This window comes from Mastacembelus armatus, chromosome 8 (genome assembly GCF_900324485.2).
Source record: "Mastacembelus armatus chromosome 8, fMasArm1.2, whole genome shotgun sequence".
NCBI classification, from domain to species: domain Eukaryota; kingdom Metazoa; phylum Chordata; class Actinopteri; order Synbranchiformes; family Mastacembelidae; genus Mastacembelus; species Mastacembelus armatus.
The window spans coordinates 20,207,251-20,224,018 of record NC_046640.1 but is presented as its reverse complement, the minus strand read 5'-3'; the positions used below and the strand labels follow the sequence as shown (position 1 = coordinate 20,224,018).

General features: G+C 41.0%; 3 protein-coding genes across 4 annotated transcripts; 2 read left to right on the top strand and 1 right to left on the bottom strand.

Annotated features, from left to right (window-relative positions):
* Positions 1-323: 323 nt before the first annotated feature.
* drg2 (developmentally regulated GTP binding protein 2) lies at positions 324-5,661 on the bottom strand. Its single transcript, XM_026325821.2, has 14 exons — positions 5,506-5,661; positions 5,237-5,368; positions 3,957-4,117; positions 3,759-3,848; positions 3,618-3,678; positions 3,374-3,464; positions 3,191-3,263; positions 2,353-2,443; positions 2,046-2,143; positions 1,639-1,715; positions 1,449-1,537; positions 1,306-1,364; positions 1,140-1,193; positions 324-654 (listed from the first exon to the last, which is right to left on the bottom strand). The coding sequence occupies exons 2-14, from the start codon at positions 5,298-5,300 to the stop codon at positions 568-570; spliced, it is 1,095 nt and encodes a 364-aa protein (XP_026181606.1). The 5' UTR covers positions 5,301-5,368; positions 5,506-5,661; the 3' UTR covers positions 324-567.
* gfer (growth factor, augmenter of liver regeneration (ERV1 homolog, S. cerevisiae)) lies at positions 5,640-7,950 on the top strand. Of its 2 annotated transcripts, none has more exons than XM_026325822.2 (4): positions 5,640-5,747; positions 5,819-6,072; positions 6,705-6,919; positions 7,095-7,950. In XM_026325822.2, exons 2-4 carry the CDS (start codon positions 5,857-5,859, stop codon positions 7,255-7,257), a joined length of 594 nt encoding a protein of 197 aa, XP_026181607.1. In that variant the 5' UTR covers positions 5,640-5,747; positions 5,819-5,856; the 3' UTR covers positions 7,258-7,950. The 2 variants fall into 2 exon arrangements, with proteins under 2 accessions (XP_026181607.1, XP_026181609.1); XM_026325824.1 differs by having other exon boundaries at positions 5,672-5,747; positions 5,835-6,072.
* An 831-nt stretch (positions 7,951-8,781) lies between these two features.
* On the top strand, positions 8,782-14,988 carry syngr3a (synaptogyrin 3a). The gene is made up of 4 exons (XM_026326200.1): positions 8,782-8,922; positions 10,933-11,167; positions 11,593-11,738; positions 12,496-14,988. Exons 1-4 carry the CDS (start codon positions 8,818-8,820, stop codon positions 12,703-12,705), a joined length of 696 nt encoding a protein of 231 aa, XP_026181985.1. The 5' UTR covers positions 8,782-8,817; the 3' UTR covers positions 12,706-14,988.
* The last annotated feature ends 1,780 nt before the right edge of the window (positions 14,989-16,768 follow it).

The following is a 16,768-nucleotide window of genomic DNA, read 5'->3' as shown; positions in this document are numbered from 1 at the left end:
AATATGCTCAATAATGCATCAAAAATTATAATCCAGTTATATAATTGGATTTTATTCTATCAAAGAGTACTCTGCATGAGTACTTTTACATTTGGTAGTTTATTTATTGTTGCTGTCAGTTTTATACTGAATATTCAAAGACAGCATATTCACTGTAGTACTGCTACTTTTTTAAAATACATCCAGTATTTACTTAACCAATCCAGTCATTACAGGTGAGGGGTTTGTGAGATCTCTTTGAAACGAGGCGATCATAAATAAAGGCTAAACTGATTTAAATAAACACAACCAGTCATTTAATGTTTTATCAACTTTATTTTTCTCCTATTCTCCTTGCCTCAATCGGTGTCTTTATCTTAGTCAAAAGATAAAATGCACCAGTTCTTGTCCACAACTCAAAGCTGATCTCTTTGATTTTTTTTTTGTTAATTATCATATACAAAATAAGAATGGTGGCTATTTTCCATTGCTGTATATCTACTGTACAGTATGTTTTCTCATTTATGCTCCTCCAACAAACATGTGACTCCTCGTGCTTAGTCTGTTCCGTCCAATCAGAAGCTGGTTTTACTTCTTAACAATCTGGATGACGTCCTCATGCTCCATGACGTGCGTTAGGCCGACCCTCTGTGGGCTGTACTTGGTACTGGTTCCCTGGAAGATCAACAAACGACACAGTTCAGATGCAGAGCAGAAAATTTCTGTTTCAAAAAGATGAGAATGACTAAACAGTGACCTGGATACTGATCACTGACACTACAGTAACACTGGAAATTAAAAATAGGCATACCAAATACAGAATCTGCTGCACGAATGGTTTAAGCTGTTATTCTGCATGTTCACAGTTTTGTAATTTAGTTACAAAATGGGTTTTAAAACAAACATCATGACTTGAGTGAATCTCTAGTGCTGGTGATAAATGTCCTAACCTACATCAAAATGAAGAAAAACATAGTAAACTATGACCAGTTGTATTTACCTTTGGGGCTGTATCGGCACCATCATGCTGCAACATTTACGTTATGACTAAATTCTTTGTTTATTCTAGTGCACATGTCAACATGAGACAGTCGGGTCAGGCAGTTTATGGGACAATGAGTCAAGTTTCGAAAGTTCGTTGCCTCTGAAAACGTACTTACCCAAACCAGAGCGTATTTGAACTGGCTGGCTAAGGTTCTGTGGATTCGATGGCACTGAAAACACAGTACAGACACTTTCACGACCATACACAAGAACTCTTCACATAAATATGCTCATTGTAGTGTTATCATGGATGCACGAATGTTGGTATTGGGTTTTACTTACCACATGTTCTACAGTTGCTCCTCGTCTCATAATGATGGCATCATTAAAGTCTGGGCGCTCTAATGGGAAAAAGAAATGATTACATATTTGATTGAAAGAAATGTGACTGACTAATGAGTGAATGAAGGTAAATGTGTGTGTACCTCCTCTTTTCTTTGTGTAAATGCAAATCAAGGCCAAGTATTCCCACAGCGTCTCCAGGAGGTAATCCAGGTTCAGCTTCATCCCACAACTGAAATAAACATGCACAGAAAACAAGGAAACTATTCATCTCGTGCACATACACAGGATGAAAACCAGCAGCTAACAACGCAACTGTTGATGGCACTGCACCTGATGACAACGCTGTGAGGTATACGAGCCAGGCGGTCCACTTCCTCAATGGAGATTTGATCCACCTTATTGTACACCTGTAAATTACACAAACACACAGGAGATTCCAATTACATGCACACAAATGTCATCACACTTATGGACAGTTAATCCACGTTTGTCAGTAAACACTGAAACACTATAATTATATGATCAATGCAATAACTGTAAATACTGTGCGATAACTGTTAACTTTCATCTTCATTATCTCTTGTCTATATATTTCGACTTATATTTATTATTTTCCTATTTTCTAACACATGAAAAGCCTCTAAAACTGCCAGTGGTCATCAGAAACAGTAAAGGAGCTTTCCAGATTTTTAGAAGTACGAGGCTTTGATCCAACCTCCTGATCAGTACTGACGTACATAAAGACAAGGCATGTAAACTCTGTTTCCAACAATAACGTCGATGAACTCGTCTGGTGTGCTGTCCTCCCTGAAGAGGACTTCTGCATTAAAGATTTCTGACAAGAAGGGGTTAAAGAAATCACCAGGTGCTACGAAGAGTCAATAACACATGAAAGCCAAAGAAATGACAGAGAAGCATTAGACGCACATGAACGACTGGCACATACACACTTTTGATTTCCACTGTGGCCCTGAAGTAACATTCCCTAAGACTTCTGTTAATTAACCCTATGCTTTTAATCAAACCTGGAAGACTGAAGGATACTGTATTCATGAAGGATTAGTTGAACAAGCTTCTCGGAGCAGTGGGTGAGAGGAACCGTAGAGTTGTAGGAGAGGCCGCCACCTTTCTTAGGCTACAGGGAGAAACAAAAAATAAAGCACAAGGATTTTGTTTTTACACTGCTGTGTCAGTTTGTTGTGTTTCTCCAACACAAAGCAAGATAACTAAACTTAGAACTAAAATTCTGGTGTCCCCTAAACAACAGCACTGGAAGGCTTGGGAGAAAGTGCTGTGACCAAAACTGAACTCTTTAGTATCATCTCAACTCGCCGTGTTTAGAGGGAGAGAAATGCTGACTGTGGCCTGAGAACACCATCCCTACAGTCAAGCACAGAGGTGGAAACATTAGGCTTTCGGGCTGTTTCTCTGCTAAGGACGCAGGACGACTTCACGGCATTGAGGAGCCAATGGATGGGGCCATGTATCTTACGTCCTTATGGATTTAGAGAGGATCTGTTAAGAGGAGTGGACCAAAATTCCTCCCTCAGATGTGTGCAAGGGACCATCTGCTAGAAACATCTTACCTCTCTGCTTGCCAACAAGGGTTTCTCCACCAAATGCTGATTCATGTTTTGTTTGGGGCTCAAATACTTATTTTACGCACTGAAATGCAAATCATTTATAAACTTTTATATATTGTGCTGTTCTGCTGTTAATATACTACCTCTTTGTTAAAATAAATCTACCATAAAAATCATAGACCATTCATTTCTCTGTAAGTGGGCACTTAAAAAAAAAAATCAGCAGGGGATCATTATTTTCCCAACTGTATGCGATGTCCCAATGTGATACAAAGTGATGAAAAAATAGAAAACTTTACCTTGAAATAAATATTTGGTTTTATCCTATTGAGTCTGATGCCCACTGACTCCAACTCTTTTTCTAGAAGTTCTCTGGAAAAATTAAAAAATAATTTACAGGCATGAATGAAAAAAACATTTTACTCACATGTCCCCCCCAAACCAGTTCTAACCAACTTGTTTACACACAAAAACAGACACACCTCTGAACATCTCCTTTGGTGGCATCCAACATCATGATGACGACATCTGCTGTTCTGGCAACAGCAATGACCTGGCGACCTCTGCCCTTACCTGAAAAGGTCAAAGTTCAATATATTGCAGTAGTTGGGAATCAATGTGTATTTCCTCTAAATTAAAAGAAATCTTTGCCAGTCAATGTTTCAGTTACTATTTTAGCTCACTTAGGTTTTAAACAAAAGATAACAAGATAGAGATGATGCATACCTTGGGCAGCACCCTCTATGATTCCTGGCAGATCTAGCAGCTGGATGTTGGCTCCTTTGTACTAAAATTCAAGAAAACAGTGTAAATGTTTCCTAATGTTTAATGCTGCGTATGTGAGCAAACGGTGATATGCAGGTTTACCTCTATGACACCTGGTATGCAGGTGAGGGTAGTGAACTCATAGGAAGCAGCTTCACTGGCGGTTGATGTCATCAAACTAAGGAAGGTGGACTGTAGGAAAGAGAGTTACATAGCTATACAGTTATGACAAAATATTAGGAAAGCAAAACACAATGCTAGACTTTTCACATACAGGAAATACAGCCAATGCTGACATACCTTACCCACAGACGGGAAACCAATAAGCGCAACACGAGCATCTCCTGATTTCATGACATCAAAGCCCTCGCCTTTGGCCCCTGCTGACTTGGTCGGTTCCAGAAGCTGAGCTCTGTATTTGGCTAGCTTGGCCTTGAGCAAACCCAGATGGTACTCAGTGGCTGGAGGGAAGAATGACAGAGTGAAAAACCTATTCTGATGTACAGCTGTGCAAAACAAAAATTGATATTTAGATATATATGTATTTGATATTTTTTAAAACAATACAATATCAATATCCCAGCGCCTAATATCAATACTCCCTCCAGCCATAAGGGGCTGCTGTAGCTTCCCTGGCCAAAGTGGTAGACGGGGCCAGTCTGTCTTTGTCTTTTCACACCAGATGTGAAGCGAGTGACTGAGTGAAATGTTGAAGGTTTTAGCAGCACCTTTGTCTTTAAAAGCAGATCTTTGGCTGTGTTATGGCTTTAAAGTTAAAGATGAGAGTGATGAGATGGAAAAAAACAAAAGTCATTTGCAGGCATTGCCATGTTTCAATAGTCATTCAGGCAACACGACCAATTTGTGGGTTCACCTACAAACACAAAAAGTTAGCAGCCTCCACACAACCTGTGGAGCCGAGGTAAACACCACCTGCAGACTTACATCCACCTCAGCTCCTGCACAGAAGATCACAGGTTCTGGGTTGTATTTTTTAATCACCCAAGATTTGTGTTGTTATGGTGTTGTTGAAAACCCAGGCCTAAGGCTAATGGTGACCATGATGGAACCGCATCATGTTATCCCAACTCACAGATACATAACAGACATAGCAGTACATTAACTTTATATTTATATTAACATAGGGGTCATTTTTGTTTTTGTCCTGAGCTGCTATGATTTAATTTCCTGAAGTTGCCAAATTATAAGCTGCAAGTCAGTGTGAGTCCAGTAAGGGTAAGTGGAAACCCTTTTTGTTGTTTTCAGGACCAAATTCTACATTTTAGTTCAGTAACAAAAAACATGAATATAATCTTCTGAGCATAAGCTGAGGCCTAAGGCACGTTCTCATGTTATAGTGAATTTGAATGTAAGAATGTGCCTACATGGACTTTATTTTCATGATCGCAGTGTATGAGAATTATCCACTAAATCTTCGATAAACTGGACAATCAGCTTGTCAACAATATAACGTGATGTGCCTGTGTATTATCAGATTATGTCAGTGGTGCACACCAAGTTGAATTTTCAGCACTAACGTTACTTTGCCATTAGTTAGCCGTAAGACTGAGCTCACTTACCTTTGTTTTTCTGTGTCCGAGAAATTTCTTTCTCTATTTCTGCGATTTTCTCTAAGATTCCCATCGTGGCGGTTCGGGAAGGTTCGGGAAGGTTCGGGAGGTTCGGGAGGTTCGGGGTGGTTCGGGTGGTCTCTGTTATGGACAGAAAATAAAACAGAAACGTGTCACTTCACTGTGGTTAGCTTTGTTAGCCACCCGGCTAACTAGCTAACAGTGGCACAAAACAGTTGGCAAACCGCAACAAAAGCAGTGACTCATCACACACACACCTTTAAACAAGTGTCCGCACGAAACACAGGCAATGTCAACTATTTAAAATGTTGTAAAATTACAGAAATGTACACTTTGACTACGGCGGCACTCCACGGCATGCACAGAAAACTGACATCACCAACCGGAAGACGTTCCGTGCTTGTGAAAGGTCCGCGAGAAACAAGGAAACTCACCGTAACTAAACTTTTCACCCCAGGTATCAAACGTTAATCGGGACGTGCGCAGCATGTCGTCACAGGTAAGGATTAAATAACGCTAATGTGTCCATTCATAAATAGTAATTAATTCCTGACGAATGTGGATGTTTAGATCAGTCCGTTATTAGCTGGCTAATACAGAGAGCGAACATGGCTACACCACCACCAGGACCGAGAGACCCAGCAGCCTCCAATCCGCCCGGGTTTGAAGGTTTTCCGTTCGCAGTTACCGGCAGACCACCGGAGGGCAGCTCCGGTAAAGAGCAGGAGCACCCCGGGGAGGGGAAAAAGAAACCGTGCCGGGCTTGTACGGACTTTAAATCGTGGATGAAGCTTCAGAAGAAACAGGCGACCACTGCTGTACAGGTGACAGGGGTCATGTCAGGGGGTTTGCAGGTTATATGCAATTAAATGTAGTACGAATATGGTTTTTATAATTATGTTGGCTTGATGAGACAATGATTTATAATCGAGTCGGATTTTTTCAAGTGTCAGTGCCTCATGATTGTTAAAGTAGACTTTATTTTGTAAGGACAGAACAGGAAACACGTATAGAACAGTTCTAGAGCTGCAATTAATTATATTTAAAATAAATAAATAAATAAAATTATATTTAATTATAATTACTCAACATGATATTTTCTCGTTCATAGACAAATCATTCAGTATAAACTGGCACAAATTTTTCAAAATGCTCAAATCATAGTGTCTCAGATAAGTGACATTTTCAGTTGTGTTGCTATGTGCAACCAACAATCCATAATAGGTGGCCAGAAAAAATGGAAATGTATTGATGAGACTTTGATGGACTAATCATTGCAGCTCTAACATTTGTTCCAAACCTCTTGGAGTCCAATTGTATAACTCTCCAACCTGTCGGACTGGATAGAAGCAGTAAAGATGCGATGACAGTCCAACCACAGACACAGATCAGTCATCAGACTAAATACTCTGCTAGTGTGTAGCTTCATTATTAAACGTGTCTTCTGAACATCCAGGAGGCTCGAGCTGCTGAGTCAGAGCTGCAACAAGACCCACAGTGTCCACTGGACAGGGAGGAGTTAGGGCGTAACACCTGGTCCTTCCTGCACACCATGGCAGCATATTACCCTGATCATCCATCTTCCTCGCAGCGGCAGGAGATGGGACAGTTCATCAACCTTTTCTCCAAATTTTTCCCCTGTGATGAATGTGCAGAAGATCTCAGGGGCAGGTCAGTCACAGAGGTTTCTGCATGTTTTACTCCTGTATCCTGTGTCTATGTTTTATTAAGACTCATTTTAACCTTCCAGGCTGCAAACAGATCTTCAGCTAACATATTGACAGACTTTAAGATGCTCTTAGATAAGAGGAGGCCATTTTCAAATGACATCATTTCCTCTTTACAGATTAAAAACCAACCAGCCAGACACGAGCAATCGCCATGCTCTCTCTCAGTGGCTCTGTCGTCTTCATAACGACATCAACATCCGGCTGGGAAAACCGGAGTTCGACTGCTCCCGTGTGGATGAGAGGTGGAAAGATGGATGGAAAGACGGCTCCTGTGACTGAGCGATTGTGTCAGAGTGTGAAAACTGAGCTGAGGAGAAAAGTTTCTCCTGTCGGTGCAAAACATGGAGCGGAAGCATCACAAAGTGGAACTCAGATCTGTTGTGATGAGAGATGTGTGGTTAGTTATATAACTGATCTGGTAATAAAAAATAAGGACACAAAATGAAAAAGTATTTCTCTGTGTTACTCAAAACTAAGTTTCACAACAAAGTTTCACCAAACCTGCTGTTTGGAAAATAAATTTCACCTGAACTCGTGTGTGCAGCTAAAAACACACAGACACACTGTGTCATCGCAACACCACTTTGCTTCATTAACAAGTAGATGAAACTGAAATCTGTGCACACTGCAGCGTTTTATAAACTTTTGGACGACCCTGGTTCATCAGTTTAAACAGTTGTGTTTATTGTGAAATTCTTCTCTCTGTGATTTAGGGAAATCGTTTATAAAACACTTTTAACTTTAGTTTGTGTGTTGAGAGGCAGTAAACCTGTGGTGTCTGTTTATAGATTTGCATAATTTACTGCAAAGTGATGAATTATAGAAGTTTCTAATTGAATGTTTGATCATTTAGGTCAATATGTTATGTTGAAATACAGATATTTCATTGTTTACATCTTGTGTTTTCTGTTTTCATACAAACAGGTTTTTGGCTGTTGGTCGTTTATTTTACAGAATAAACAATTGACTAAACTGGATAATAAATTATTGAATTGGTTGATAACACTAAAACACTAAGATATATACAAGAAAGCAGTGAAAGGTGCACACACTTTACCATTTTCATAACAACTGATGTAATATTCACAAAAGTGACATCACAGTTTTAACTTTTCTTTACAGACCCACAAAAATAATGTCCCCAAATTAAACTATTCATGGACTGGTGACCTGTCCAGGGTGGTCCCCTGCCTTTCACCCACAGAGAGCTGGGACAGGCTCCAGCAGATCCTGGGACCCTGGTTAGGGATAAGGGGGTATAGATGATGGATGGATGGAGTTAAACTATTCCTGTTTGTCAGGAAACCCCTGGTCTCTTTTGAAAGGTAGCTCCTCCTTTTACAACCTAAAGGTCAAAGTGAACTAATGTGAAATAGGCACAAACATGGTACAAATGTAAATATGGTTTGACTTCACCTGTTGCTCTTTTGGCACCGTAAATAGAAAATAAAGCCTGTAGTGGAACTTTTGATTAGAAAAACACAAGCCCGAACCGACTCTGTGTCAAACTTACACACTAAAAAAAGACCTTCCTGCTTTGGTTAATAAGAAACAGATTCAAGACTCTCACAATGTGCAAAGCTGCAGAAGCCAAACTGCCTTTTACGAACCACAAACCGAGAACCAGTCAGTCCGTTGTCTATTTCAGGCTGCTTCTCTTATCACATTGAAACACTTCCATAGGACATCCCATTATTACAATCTGTTGCGCGGGCACGACCAGCCGTGCACACCCTCCCTCTCGCCACGTGCCCGCGCAGGACCCGTCCCTACAGCAGCGCATCCGTCGTGCCGCGGAGCCGGGAGCGTGGAGCCGCGAGGAGCGCACACTGAGCGAAGATGGACGGAGGAGTGGGATCGTTCGGAGCGGGCCGATCCGGGTCCACAATGGACCCGATTACGTTCGCCAAACAGCCGCAGACCATCCTCAGAGTGCTGTCCTGGGTGAGAGCGGGTTTTTGCGGTGCTGGGGTTTGCATGTGTGTGTGTGTGTGTGTGTGTGTTGGGGGTGTATCTCTGTTTTCCTTGCTGCTGCGCGAAACCCGTGACGTGTTCTCACTGCAAATTTAGATCCTAGGATTCCGCCGATAATTGATAAGCAGGGTGCGTGTTGGAAACGATGAACTGTCGGTCTGTTTATACAGGAAGGTGCCACACAGGGTGTAACCAAGGCCTGTGATTATCTGGCAAAACATCAAGTAATACAGATGTTTTGTGGGGCAGAACCGCTCCTCACCTGCTGTCATTTGCATATTGCCTGGAATCGGTGATAAAATGTGCAGGACTGACCCGGATTGTGCGGAAAATGAAAAACACAGACCCGAATTTATTTCTCCCACCTCCTGGTTCGCGCTGTTCGTGTTAATTCTTTGAAATATACCAGCACAGTTTACCACACATGCCCGCTTCGGTTTTAATATCAAGCAATTCTTTTCGGTTAATGATTTTGCTGATTTATCCTACAGGAACGTCGTCCGTCATCCCACCTGTGATTGGTCAGGGAGCATCATTACGCACGCAGGGCCACGGAGACGCGTCGTGCCCTGACGTTTGATGTAACGCATCACCTTTGGGTGACACAGAGAAGGTCTTCCTTAAGATCTTCTGATCTCCCTACAAGTCTCTGGCTGCAGGATTTGGGCTTTTCAGGTGTAGGAGAAGAGGTTTCAGTAATGATTAGTAATGAAGCAGCCTACATTACTAATCATTTTAATAGTTAATTGCCAGTTTTGTTCTTCTTTGCTGTATTTTTTTCATCACTGAAAAGCTTAAAAATGCTAAATATGACACATCATTTCTTTATTTGTACTTACAATCTAAAAAGTAAACAGAAAAATCCCCTCAATGACTGATATATGATTTTAAATTACATTATTTACTGTTGCAGCACATCAAGACGAAGCTTTTTCAGTTAAAAGTATAAAGTAGCATAAAATGGAAAGTACCAAAAATGCACTATAATGGGACACATAGACCAGAAATCCACAACAGGGAAGTAAAAGGAGTTTCCGTCACTTTCTCAGCTAAAAAAAAACAACTCTTGTTCCTCCATTTCTTAAATCGGCAGCAAATCTGCAGTAATTAAAAATAAACCAGGCTAAGTATCAAAGTATAAAGAAGGAAAGTGGACACTAAGAAGTAAATTACTAATGAGATGCACCCAGTGCCCCAAATATGGGATGTTGGATTTTGTCTTTAAAATGTCACCTGCAGACTCACTGCACATATTTTTAAAATCATGCAAAGAGACGCAAAACTTTGACACATGAGCAGTTTTATTCACTAAAAGCACCTGCTCAGATTATACCAACACATGTGATTATATGTGTTTATAGTGGGGGCTGTGTGTGTGTGTGTGTGTGTGTGTGTGTGTGTGTGTGTGTCCCTTTGCCATCATATGACCCAAACCCCCAAGTGCGAGGGCATTTCTGTATGTGTGTGTGTGTATCACATGACCTTATTCTGCCATCAAATGTTAGTCAGCTGATCAGGCGCCCTACGAGTCCCAAACAGAGGGAAGGAGAAGACAGAGAACAAAGCAGAGATCAGGCCTGAGCAGCAGTGGTACTGATTAAAACAGGATGAAGTAGAGTAACTTAAGGAATAAAAATCTTTATCACATTTTCACTTCATCTTTGGTTTACGCACGTCCTCAGGACTGCAGCTTGAGGGAAGTGAAGGATCCACCACCTCAAAAACAGGAAATTAGGTTAATGCCTTTAATCTGAGCATGCTCACAAAGACAGTGTGTTAGTGCTGCCACAGTCCTGTTTCCAGCGACCCTTCAAAAGTGTGTGTGTGTGCATTAAAGACAGTGTGACAGCAGAGAATAAGACATGGGGATTGTTTAAACATTCATTTGGATTTAAATACTGCTCTGTCTTTTACCTACCAATCTCCTGGTCTTGTTCCCGTCCCCCCTGGTCTCCACCTTCTCCTCATCCCCGTCCACAGATATTTTCCCTGGTGGTTTTTGCCTCCATCGTGAACGAGGGTTATGTCAACATTGGAAGCGAGCGTCTCCACTGTGTCTTCAATAAAAATGCAGATGCCTGTAACTACGGTGTGTTCGTGGGCCTGGTGGGCCTGCTGGCATGCTCCTTCTTTTTCCTGCTCGACTACAAGTTCTCCGCCATCAGCTCGGTCAAAGACAGGAAGAAGGCTGTGATGCTTGAGATCGGCTTCTCCGGTGAGGAAACTATTCTGTGCAGCAATATTTACACACACACACGCACACGCAAATAATGGACACGACCTAAAGAACTTTGGCTGATATAATTCATACCACTTCCAGTATCAGGAAGTTCTGACACTTTGGTACTTTGGCCATTTCATCATAATCCTGTCATTTCTCAAAGGTGACGGTGACAGTCACTTTTATTAATGCTCGATTTAGCTGAAAGGCTGGAGTTTCCCAAAATACTAGATTTGCAGCCCACTTCTTTGTTTGAGATAACTTGAACCACACAACACAAGAACTGAAACCTGTGAACTGATATAAAAGGATTTTAATTTGGCCAGTATGTGAGAAATAAACATCTACATGTGTTTTTAACCTGGGAGGTACCTTTCTTTGGGTGCTAACAGTACCATTATTCCACTGGTTTCTGGCAGGTTTCTGGACCTTCCTGTACTTCGTGAGTTTCTGCTTCCTGGCTAACCAGTGGTCTCGGACCACGGCTGATGAGCTGCCACTCAACCAGGGGGCAGATGCAGCCCGGGCAGCAATCGCCTTCTCTTTCTTCTCCATAATCACCTGGGTAAGGACATGAAACTACACAGAGACATTCAGGGGCAGGCCGGCACACACGGACAAACATAAATGTAGATTCAACAAACGGTGACACAAACCTTCACATCTCAAATGACCAAAGTCGAGACTGTGGTCACTGACAAGTATCAGCTGAAATGTGGAGGAATTCTGAAACAGTGGGTCACTGAAAGGCCGTCTAATAACTAAAGGATCCCTGGCCCAAGTATTTTACACATTTACAGCTGCTGTTGCTTTGTAACTACACTTGTGTGTCATGCTGGGGGAGCAGAGAGGCCGCCTAACTGCAAAATGCTACAAAACAGAGCTATTTTACTAGAAAGCATATTCAGATTCATTGACGTTAGGCTCAGTATCTAAATACTTAAAATTAAACAAATATCAAAAAGCCAATATGAAAATCTTACCAAGTGTTATGTTATAGAACATTTGATGGACTGGAGCAATAACTTCCTGCACTTTGATCCTTTTGGACAGAGCTAGGCTAGCTGTTCGTGTATCTGTATATTTAATGCAGAGTAATAAGAGTGGTGTCAACCCTCATGAATAAACATATGGGACAGCTGAGCCAAGTTAACGTTATTTTTATATCTGGAAGTTCTTCATATAAAACAAACTACACATTCCAGATTTAAAAGTGGTCTCCTGATTAATATCTGGTTGTAAAAACTGAGCTTTTATGAATTACTTTGGCTTAATGTGACTGGTTCTGTACTTCCTGTCCTCCTGCCCTGTGGCCTCTGCAGGCCGGTCTAACGGTGCGTGCGGTCCAGAAGTATCTGCTCGGCACAGACATGACCCTTTTCACCACAGAACACTTGGACGGCGGTGCACCCACTCAGCCATACCCATCCAATTCACCCGGAGGCGAAACCGCTGAGACCACAGAGACCTACCAGAGCCCACCGTTCACCGAGAACAACGCAGCACCCACATACCAGGTTCCCATTTACTAGAAAACACTGGAAGAGAAATGCCCGGAGAGGGATAAGAGGAAAAGTTAAGCGTCTTTCTGTGATGTTACGCGTGCAGCTGTTTCTGTGTTGATCTGGGTCGTGTTTTCAATTATTGTCCAAAAAAAATGGCCTCTCCTTCTTTGTTTCCTCTTCCTGTTCCCTTTCCTTCCTTCACATTCCAGTTTCATCTGCACTTTTCTAGCCCTTTATGTTGAACTACATCAACTACTTTAGCAAATCCAGAGCAGATGAGGGAAACAGAAAAGAGGAGATGTAGAAGAGGAGGCTACTGTGCAGTATTTCAACATAAAAAAAGAGATTAAGGGATCGACAAATGAGCGACTCCACCACAAAGCAGTATTAGATTACTAAATATAGTGCAGAAGCAACTCACGTGCTGCACCTTCATCTTATTCTCTTCATTCACTGAAGTGTTGAAATCCCCTTTCATGCCAAACAGTTATGGGAGTGTGTTTTCTTTTAGCCACAGTACAGTCTAGGTCCTTCCTCCCTCTTTCTCTGCTGCAGTTAAAGGTGATCATGTGTATTGAATCTGCATGTTTCCAAACTAAGTGCCATACTGTACTGTGTGTCTCAGACAGTGACTTAATTTAGTAGATTTCCACATGCTGTTTAAAAAAAAAAAAAAGGACAATGTTTTGTGATTAAGTGCAATATCTCACATTCTTATATAGGTAGGTAGGTATGTATTGTACTGTAGGTGGGCTGGTTACCGTCAGATTAGACCAATTTTAGGCACTGTCTCAAATTACATCCTAGACTTTGAATTGTACAAACAAAACTCAGGCGAAATTGTCAGGTTGATCTAAATTGTTGAGCTTCACCGATGACGTTTGCAAGATCGTGGACACTGAACAGACCCCGGACAGAACATTTGTAATTTACGTATAATTAGGATTGTTGAAGATTTAATATCATAGTTGAAAGTGTTTTTATTTTTCCTTAATGTCACATTTGAAAGGAAATCAATACAAAACACTTCATCATGATATCAGGTATGATTCTGGTTCATTCATGTTCAGGCGAACCAGTAGCCCCACACTGAATCATTTCTCAGGCTGTTATATTTCTGTGGACAGATTAATAACTCCAGCTCCGGGGCAACAAAGAGACACAACGAGATCAAAAACAACCACAAACTACTAGAAAGTGACTCTAACAAAGACGTGTGCAACACAAAATGACCAAAAAGAAACTCAGAATAACCACAAAATACTAAAAAACAACTACACATACATAACAATGACACAGAGAAGTGCAGTGTCTAGAAACAGATGCACAAGAACCAAAAAAGAAACTGAAAATGATCAGAAAATACTTAGAACAACTACAGAGAGACATGGAATGATTATAAAAGATATGAAATGACCAAAAAAAAAAGAGGTGAAAACAATTGGAGAGACTCAAAACAGCCACAACTTTCAGTCTTGAGGGAGTTTGCTCATGTACTGGAGGGGCAGGGGGGCCCATTGCAACATGATTCACCCTTGGTGTCAGGGAATGTATGCGGTGTTTTTTGAGACAGCACCCTGGGTTGAGTGTTGTGCGTGTAAAATGGGGTGAGTGTGGAGATTCTGGGTAAGTCAGGTCTGTTTATGTTTACGTTTTAGAAGCTGCCAAACTGCCCTGTGTTCTTACTGCTGTCTTCTGATTACCACCTTACTACGTTCTTAATGTCTTCATTGGGGGGGCGGTGAACAGAGGAGCTTTAGTGATGGCGATGGGTTGCTGGATAATTCAGTACAGTCTCAGGCAAAAGATAAAAATTTGTTTGTGGGATGTTGAGGATCACTAGCTCAGTATTTTATTGATCCTGCCATTGAGGTAGAGGAGTCGGAATTTGTTGCCATGGTGACAAGGTCAGGGTCGGGTGGATGCGGGTCACTAAGGGCCTTGATGTAGATAGTACCCATGCCAACTATGTCTGTGTGTTTCAGCATCTGTGTTGTAGTTCACATACACTCTCACATACCGTGCAACAACTGCACACAGCGCATGTGCGTTAGCGCGCATGAGAACCGTGTAGAGCTGTGTGAAAATGTGTGTAGTTACTTCTGTTTGTGGCGCATAAAAGTTCTTTTCTTGTTTTAGTCTGTTACACCATTTAATCATTTCCCCCCCAAATTTATCAGCGTCACTGTGGAGACATCTGAACCACAAGTTCTGACACCAAGAGTTTGTATGATGAACTGAGCCAAATATAAAATTGAAAATGAAAAATAACCCTGACAATAATAATCATCATATATGCTGAATACTATATAATTCTCCAAAATGTTCAATCGGTTTTACAAGGTGAGATTCAGTCAGTGCATCTGACAGGACCTGACAGCACCCATGGACCTTAAACACCTCTTTATCATAACCTCACGAACTAGTTCATTGTGTGTACTAATGCACGAGCGTGTACATGTTTCCATGAAGAACCTCCCCACACAATGCAGACTGTAAATCAGATTTCTCTACGTGCAGGAATTTAAATTTCACTTGTAGTGAAGAACCTAAATCCAGGGCCAATGAGCAACAGGACACTGAGACAGAATATATGAGCTAACAACACACAGGCCCTGTGCTCCAGTCCTCAAGGCTGCATGACCTCAGTGAATTACCTTCTATACTGGCTCACACATTAAGGAAGCACATGTATAGTTTTAAGAAAATTTCTCACGTTCTGTGTCCATCCATACTTTCCTAGTTCCATCTCTAAAATAATTTAAAAATGATCCTGTACAGTAAAACGGAGAAAACACTACTCAGTTTAAGGTTAACTAGCCAGTTGTTGTAGTTAAGTGACTTTATTTTAAAAGTAGTACTAGTTTTGGGTTGGGTTTCCAAATGCTTTTAGGTACTGGGGGTTGGTGGGGTACTGCACTGTCTGGGTTTTGGTGGTAGTAGCAGTCTATAGTAGTTTGCATCATTAGTGGCCTGTGCTGGATTTAAATTGGATTCAAGTAGCTTAAATATTACAGGGATCAATTTATGTCTTTGCAGGTTAATTTTTCTGCTCCTAAGAAGGAAATCAATTGAAAATCAAAAGTATTAATGTATAGGGTGCTAAAATATGAAAACCACAAAGTACTACTGAGTTGCTCATAGCCACTTCACTGTAGTTGGGTACAACTGGGGTATTGATAGATTTATTAGGTACTATTGGGATACTATTAGGTACAGGTTGTATTATTGTTCTCAGTGCTTATGTCTTTTCAGTCAGTGTAGTAGATATAAAAAAAAAAGAAAAGCATTCACAGTGTTTTGTGCTCTGGCCCATGTACACTACCGTGGTATTGGTTGGCTGTAAAAATCAGTACGTTATTGAAGTAAATGGAACCTGTGTGTGATGCTGTCCAGGGTCTGGTTTGTCCTGTGCTACTGAAAATAAAATATTGAGTATTTAACTAGAATGCATTCTTTGTGGGAAATACTTTGTTTGACCACTATTAAAAGGGGCCGTCGTCACCAAAATCATGCTGTTGTTTTTGTTAGACTGAAATTTTAAAAAGGTTTTGATATGTAGTGATGCTGGGGCCATCAGTTGTGGAGTTCCCAGAGTAACACATTGCATGGACGTTACAGTACCTCCCCTCATAATGATAGAAATGAAACTCATTCAACAAACAGCAAAAAAAAAAAAGACTGATTTTGTAGCAAGCTACTCCTTTAACACGTTTATTTCTTCCTGTTCTGAATGTCTGACCTCTTCAGTGTAAAACCACTGTGTACAGAGATGTGTGTCACTGTCTATTACCTGAATGTCTCTGGACTGCAGTCTGACCGTCACGCCAATAAAAGAGAAAACATGTTTTGGACTGCCTGTCTCTGTCCACGAGGTCAATGTGTGACATGGTTGTGTTTTTTTTTTTTTAAAAAGGTCAGTTACATTTGAGATGATCTCTAAGAAAATGCCAACGGGGTCGTCAGTGTCATAATCAAAGGTTTTAGTGTTTTAGGCCTGAAGATCAGAAAAACAATGCAAAACTGGTTAAGAATTATAATTTAGTATTCAAACCTTTCATATCAGTGGAGTATTTATTTTTCAGGTAGT

What these genes read in the sequence shown, in the direction of transcription:
- syngr3a (XM_026326200.1), top strand. Translation starts at nt 8,818, where the DNA reads ATGGACGGAGGAGTGGGATCGTTCGGAGCGGGCCGATCCGGGTCCACA. An exon ending in TCCTCAGAGTGCTGTCCTGG is followed by an intron (nt 8,923 to 10,932) that starts GTGAGAGCGGGT and finishes CCCCGTCCACAG; the next exon opens with ATATTTTCCCTGGTGGTTTT. An exon ending in TCTTCTCCATAATCACCTGG is followed by an intron (nt 11,739 to 12,495) that starts GTAAGGACATGA and finishes TGGCCTCTGCAG; the next exon opens with GCCGGTCTAACGGTGCGTGC.
- gfer (XM_026325822.2), top strand. Translation starts at nt 5,857, where the DNA reads ATGGCTACACCACCACCAGGACCGAGAGACCCAGCAGCCTCCAATCCG. An exon ending in AGGCGACCACTGCTGTACAG is followed by an intron (nt 6,073 to 6,704) that starts GTGACAGGGGTC and finishes CTGAACATCCAG; the next exon opens with GAGGCTCGAGCTGCTGAGTC. An exon ending in GCAGAAGATCTCAGGGGCAG is followed by an intron (nt 6,920 to 7,094) that starts GTCAGTCACAGA and finishes TCCTCTTTACAG; the next exon opens with ATTAAAAACCAACCAGCCAG.
- drg2 (XM_026325821.2), bottom strand. Translation starts at nt 5,300, where the DNA reads ATGGGAATCTTAGAGAAAATCGCAGAAATAGAGAAAGAAATTTCTCGG. An exon ending in CATAGAGGGTGCTGCCCAAG is followed by an intron (nt 3,465 to 3,617) that starts GTATGCATCATC and finishes TGACCTTTTCAG; the next exon opens with GTAAGGGCAGAGGTCGCCAG. An exon ending in CCTCACAGCGTTGTCATCAG is followed by an intron (nt 1,538 to 1,638) that starts GTGCAGTGCCAT and finishes TGTTTATTTCAG; the next exon opens with TTGTGGGATGAAGCTGAACC.